Here is a 6,657-nt window from a genome sequence, read left to right on the forward strand (position 1 = left end):
TGAACCGCTGGCATGCTCTTTAATTGAGACAGTTCATCTCCCAATGATTTTCTTCATGCGTTCACACTCAGAGCTTCTCTTCAACAGGAGTAGCTTTCAGATCACAGCCACAAGGCTTATAACCACGGTTGGACTAAAAACTTTGAACCCTTACATGCTCAGCTTATTTTGTGATGTTTTTCCTCAGCCAACAGTCCTTTAATCTACTCTATTAGACAGGATCTAGAATATAATATACAATTTTATAGTAGTTCTATCAAGACAGAAATTGGAAGTGCAGTGTGATAAAGCAGCATGCAAGGCAGTCCACAAAGCTATTTAAAGCAACTCAATAGCAAGCAAAATTGGCAAACAAGGCACCAGATTAATTCCACTGACATCTGTCACCGCCTCACATCATCATAAACTTAGGGAGTTCATACAGCAAGAAAAAGAGATAAACAAGATACACTGGTTCAGTGTAAAAACTAAAGATGAAGTTGTCAACAGATCAAAAGTATTTTAGGCATGTAGATCTGTGGGAAAGGTGGAAAACAGGCAACCCTCTCCTATGCCTTCAGTTCTCAGGATCAGATGTCAATGAGCAAAAAGTTATTGAAAAAGAACTATTGAGCTGGAAAGCACTCAAGACGACATCAGTGAACAACATCAGCTGTAGTCAGTTTAAGGACCAACTGCATGCACTTCATGTAGCAACATTCCAGACAAAATAAAAGTAACAAGTGAAACACACAAACAGGAATCTCAAAGACAGTATTTAAATTCTTCCCCTGATCTATTTAACACATCCAAAACTAAATTATGCAAAGCATTGTGGAGACAGAGATACAACAATTGAAAGGAAAAGCAATTATACTTCCTGTCATTTCCTACACTAAATAAAGTTAGGAGACAATACAAAGAAAGAAGTAAACTGAAAGACCTGGTACCTGAATTTTAACACACAAAAAAATCTTCCAAGAAAAACAAAATAGGTAGCTAACACTGCCTGTAGATATTATATGTTGAGCAACGTGTTTTAATGCAAAGTGACAGAACAGTATACGATGCTTTTTGTGAAAGAATATAGAAAGATGCTAAAATGAAAAAGGTTTGTTTGGTTGCTGTTTTGTAATACACATGGCTCCTTTAAACCCTTTAACACAACATTTTTAGCTCGAAGCGATTAATTCTTCAGAGAGATCATGCATTTCCAACACTCATACAGAATAGCAGCCTGCTTCTTCTAATTAACTCATTATACAGCTTTTAAGGCTACTAAGTTTGAGAAAGGAGATTAAATGTGCTCTCGCGCACTTCATTCAAGTATCCCCTTCAGTCTTCTCACATCACAGCAGACAGAAAATGCATGTGCTGGCTTTATAAAAAAAACTAGTGTTACTTTTGGTATAATATCCTGTTAATACCTTTGCAACTGTGTTACAGAAACAGGAAAAAGAATTATATAAGCCCATTTAGCAGTTATGTGGTAAATTAGAAGTCTCAAAGTTTGGCTTTGTCTTACCAGAAAAGCTTGTAATGCACTGCTCGACAATTCCTTTTCCTGATCAGTAATCCCAGAAGTGCCTGCTCCTTCATGTTTCTCAGTACCTTGATCTGTAAAGTGGACAGAAGATTACAAGAAAGTTTGCAAATTTATTCAGCTTAAAAATTTTGTTTCTTCCAGTTCTCAAGATCCTCCTGCCAGTACAAGTAACCTTCCAGATAACTGCAGCACTCCCTACTACACTAAAATATCTCATTAGCCTATACTCCTAGTGAATTCCTCTCCATAAAATGTAAATGTAATAATCCTAGCTAAATTACTGTGCTCAATGAATAATCAAAGTCCTGTAAGTTAACTGACAATGCATACATTTGAGATTTCTCTTTAAAGCTGCAGCCATACACTAGGATTGGCTTTATTTGCACAAAAATTAGCAGTGAAGGCCACACATCATAAAGTAAGTACCACGCTGGGTTAGATGAAAAACCCATGCATCCTGTATGCTGCTTCCTAAACAGCAAGCAAGGGATGCTTTAGGGAACAACAAAAAACAGAGCAAACACTGGAACTTCCACCCAGCTCCCTGCTTTGGAAGAATAAGTCTCCCTAAATAAGAGGCTGCAATCAAACCATCGTTGTTAATAATCACTGACAGACCTGATACTTTATTTTTTTTAAAACTCTCTATACTTTTGTACTCTTCAGTATACTCCATCAAATGCTATCTAGTGATTATACTGCAAGACACGAGCAAATGCTGCCTATTCACTTCTTCAGCCTCACTCCTGATCTTACAGATCTTTCTTTGAAGCATCTCTCCTCCAAGGTGAGCAGGCACGGTTTATTCTGCATCTTCCTCACACCTTTTTTTTTTCCCAGGACCTTCTCCAGTTCTACTATTTCCTTTTCCAGATTAAGACAACAAGAACAGCATGTAGCAATTATGATGGTGGTCCCTTTGAGCATTTATATAGTAATATAATGAGGTTTTAATTGTCTTCAATTTCATTTACATAGAATTCCTAACGTTTTACCTTTCAGTCACTGTTGAGCATATTTTTCAGAAAGGAGTCTACTGAACCCTTTTGTCACTGTGTAATTAAGAATTCAGTGAAGTTGCATTAAAAACTACAGTACAGACATTCCATCTCAAAGAAGCTGAAAAATACCCCACCAAACCTTTCCTTGTACCAAACACAAACTACTGGAGGGAAAAAAAAAACCAACCCAAAACACCACACAACCACCACACCAGAGAGCTTATTTCTCAAATCATTAACCCATGTGCTAGAACATGCAAAAGTAATTTCATGTTTTTGAAACAAAGACTTTATAAACCAGCAACAGTTTCCACTTTTGCAGATAATTTTTTGAATTTCACAGTGGAAGCTTTGCTGCAACCTGCATTTTGCTATCTTAATAGGCTAGGTAGGCTTTGTAAATTCAATGCTTCTTTCTCTTCCTAGAATTGGAGGGTGTAATGCAAACTCTGCTAACTTTGTTTTCAGTTTGAACAAATGAAAACACTTATCTATGAGCTCCCCTGCAAAATCCATTCCTCATCATCACCATTCTATCTGGACCATCTGCTACTGACTGACTATGAAAATTTACAAGTATGATAAGACAGACAACAACAGTAAGGTGCAATCAAACTTCAGAAGATTCATCAGTTAACATCCACAGTAGGAATAAAGCAGACTTAGTAATCTATTTATAGTTTGTGCTTGTTGCTGGGAACATAGTGAGACCCTTTCCATTGCCCTATGCAAGAACACATTGAGCAAGAACTATAAATATTTGGTTGTGACTTCCATCCTGCATCAAGATGCCAACGAAGCCGAGATTTTAAAATCCCAACAACCTTACACCCGCAAGTTACAAAGTAACCCACTGTGATTTAGACAAAATTCAGGATTCAGCAATTTCAGTACTGTGGAGGGATAGATCCTCAGGGGGCTACAGAACCGCATGCACCTGCTATAAAATCTGACTGTGCATAAGGGATTGATCAGCACCACTTGCACTGCCTTTTCCTTGATAGGGAAAGGCAGGAGAGAAAATTAAAACACAAAAAAGCTCAGAAAATTTTTGATGTGTCAAGGTTTTCCGCAGCAAAAAAGGAAAGGAACAAGAAGCACCTCTCCTTCAAGCTAAATATAGAATAGATCTGATTCCTGCTCTAAATCTCATGGTTGTACAGCTGAGCAGAAAGCTAACACCCTCCAAGGATCTCTAGAACAGCAGCAAATAAGCAAACCCATTTTCCCCTCAGACTTTTCATGCTAATAGTTACATTACCTGCTTTACTGCCTTTCAGATTATGCTAGTAGAAGTATCCACAGTGCAGAGACTGGGGACTCTCAAACTTTTGAAGTTGATAACGCTCAGTCTGGTGGAGAGCTTCCTCGCACCCAGGTTTACCTAGCAGAGTGCCATCACCTACCAAGTGCATTACTGATTACTGCCATTGTATGCAAGTTCGTAAAACAAGCATCTCAAACGAAGGTGGAAGTCTGAATCCTGAAGTAAAATGTCTTCAGCTAAGTGAAAGATAAACCAAAGAGACTGTTGTCTAAGTTGTGTAATAAAAGCATCACTTATATAGCTGTGATGTATTTCCTAGGGAAAAACCAGGACAGGTCTACAGATTTCACTATGTCTCTAAGGCTGCTGGTACATTAACACAACAAAATGAAACTGGGGACTACTTTAATACTACAACTCAGTAAACAAAGCAGGTTTGCGAAACCTGAACTGGAAGCTTATCAAGAAAGAACAAAACTAAAGTCCAGCTGATGTAGCTCACAGCATAGCTCTTTCCTTTGAAAAAAACCACTTTGGCTACTCTCTACCCTTTTGGTTCAAACACACTTGAAACCTGTTAAAGAGCTAAAGGTCCTTCTAATCCACTGTAATCCTGCCACTCTTGTTTAGACCAGGTTCTGCTGCTTCAGTTGATCTTTATTATCGAGAGATCCCACAGACAGGAGTCACCTAAAAGCTGGCTGGCCCAAGACACCAAAAAGAACCTTCCAATTCCATTTAAATGGCGGGAGGAAAAAAAAAGTACTCTTGCTCTCTTGGCTGCAAACGGCTATCAAGTGCTTGCAAATAAAACTATTATTTCCATATTTCTTGAGGCATTTGAAAATGAAACAGGTAGGTGCATTGTTCCCTGCAAAACATACAGCGTGCCACTTGCTCACCCAGATCCAGGGATCTTCGGCGTTCTTGCAGAAGCATGTGGTGTGGGTAACACACGGCACACCGGTCACTACCAACATGCTCCTGCCCATACAGTAGCTACAATTATCAGAAACAGTGCAGATTCTCTGCTTTACAAATGACAGGACTCGATTTATCTCTGTAAATTGTATTTACACATGGACCTGTTTAACATTTTGTCCAACTTTCACAAGTACAGAGCAACTCTAAAACTAATACTTGTCAGGCTAGTGATGAGGGGCAAAAGGGGCAACCTGGAAAAGGATGTGAAAATCAACTGCTCGGATTTTGATCTGGAGGAAGCTGCTGCACTGAGTTTGAAGTTAAAGAAGCAGGTCAGGAGATTATCTTCCTAGTTAGCAATCCTGGGGCTGAGCAGCAGAAACGCTACGTCACGGAGGCTTGTTTGCTTTGCACAAGCAGGCAGTTGTTCCTACTGGAGAAGTTACATCACGGTGCACAGCAGAACTTTGGGAAAACTGGCTGTACGAGAGGAGAACAAGGAAAAGCATGATGCTGCCACCTGAAAAGGGAGATTGCTCTCCTCATCAGCTTGCTGCCACAAGATCACATAAGCAACAAGAAGCCGTATCTCCCACATACACATACCCGAAGCCACCTGGAGAGTGACTGCAATCATTATCCTTCTCATACCTGTTCTCCATATCTCCAAGGACTGCTGTTCCTGAGCTCTCTCGTTCCTAGGCCCTGTAAATTACATCTTGCACGAACTACGCTGTTGAATACCAGAGCAACTCTGGAATTACTTTTTATTTCCAAACTCTACAGGCAGGGGGATAATCTCTTCTTTGGAAGGGGAGGAATCTATCACATGACTCTTGCTCCAAAAGCATTTTGAAGGGTATGAAGACCAGCCAGAGTGTTCAGCCTTTATAAGATAATGACAGTTTGTGGCACCAAGACTACGTTTTTATATGAAGCACTGTGCCACTAGTATAAATACAACAGGCTTCTTCAATGCTGTACAATAAAAAGCAAACACTTTTCAGTGGAAAGCTATTTGTAACTCACTGCTATGAACAAGTACAGTATGTAGAATATCTTGCCATAGCTCACCTCTCTGATTCATCTGGGCACATACTTTTCTTTTAAGCAAATACAACTGAAAAGTTCTTTCAACACTTCCAAGAACAACAACAAAAAAACCTTAATGCCAATTTTTTTCTTGTAGTTTAGGAGACGCTTACAGTGCTTATAAACAAGCACAGGATAGTTTAGTACACATCACTCAGTACCATACACTAATTTTTCCCATAACCATTTTCAGATACTGAGGAGTTTCATATTTAGCATCCAGAGAAAAAATGCTTGAGGCAATTTTAAATAATGCTGCCACCACATAAAACCAACTGAAAAAAACAAAGAACACAAGTAGATCCCTTTGGCTTTCCTCCACATCGCCCTCTTCTCCATCCCCACTGACCCACCATCTGAGAGAAGGACCTTTCCTACAAAGAGGACTTCTTGCATGAAGGGTAGTCTTACGGGAGATGGATGAGCAGTAGCTTATCGATGCTAATGAGTCACACAGCAACTGTACTTGAGATTTATTTTGGGTGTTTACCAAAAGATGATTTCTTTTTTAATCTCGGTGATTTCTCTCTACAGTGTCTTTTCAGGCCCGAGTTTAGGAAAGACCCACTCATCCCCTGAAACCAAAGCGGCAACTCAGAGGGAATGGGACTGAACTCCAGAGATTAAGTAGCAACACGAAACATTCAAATCTCCCCAGCGCCTTCCGAATGCCCCAGTTTAACGAATTAACCCAGAAGCTCAACTTCTCGAGTGGTTATTAAGCTCTGGGAGACACCCACCCCCTCCAATACGTCCATAATGCCCTCCCACCCAGCCCTTCCAGGCCAGGAGGGCGCAGCAGCTCAGCCCCCCCTCGCCGAGGGCACGGAGGGCCCCGTCCCCACACG

General features: G+C 40.2%; 2 protein-coding genes across 2 annotated transcripts in view; one reads left to right on the plus strand and one right to left on the minus strand.

Annotated features, from left to right (window-relative positions):
- CNOT10 (CCR4-NOT transcription complex, subunit 10) overlaps positions 1 to 4,732 on the minus strand; it is a 33,911-nt gene extending 29,179 nt beyond the window's left edge. Inside the window, exons 1-2 of the mRNA XM_009324205.1 lie at positions 4,696 to 4,732; positions 1,505 to 1,596 (exon numbers count right to left, since the gene is read on the minus strand). Of these exons, the coding sequence (XP_009322480.1) occupies positions 1,505 to 1,596; positions 4,696 to 4,732 (129 nt within the window). The remainder of the gene's footprint in view (positions 1 to 1,504; positions 1,597 to 4,695) is intronic.
- A 215-nt stretch (positions 4,733 to 4,947) lies between these two features.
- DYNC1LI1 (dynein, cytoplasmic 1, light intermediate chain 1) overlaps positions 4,948 to 6,657 on the plus strand; it is a 55,486-nt gene continuing 53,776 nt past the window's right edge. Inside the window, exon 1 of the mRNA XM_009324206.1 lies at positions 4,948 to 5,049. Coding sequence (XP_009322481.1) covers positions 4,948 to 5,049 — 102 coding nt within the window. The remainder of the gene's footprint in view (positions 5,050 to 6,657) is intronic.

This window comes from Pygoscelis adeliae, unplaced genomic scaffold, assembly GCF_000699105.1.
Source record: "Pygoscelis adeliae isolate BGI_AS28 unplaced genomic scaffold, ASM69910v1 Scaffold25, whole genome shotgun sequence".
Lineage (NCBI taxonomy): Eukaryota > Metazoa > Chordata > Aves > Sphenisciformes > Spheniscidae > Pygoscelis > Pygoscelis adeliae.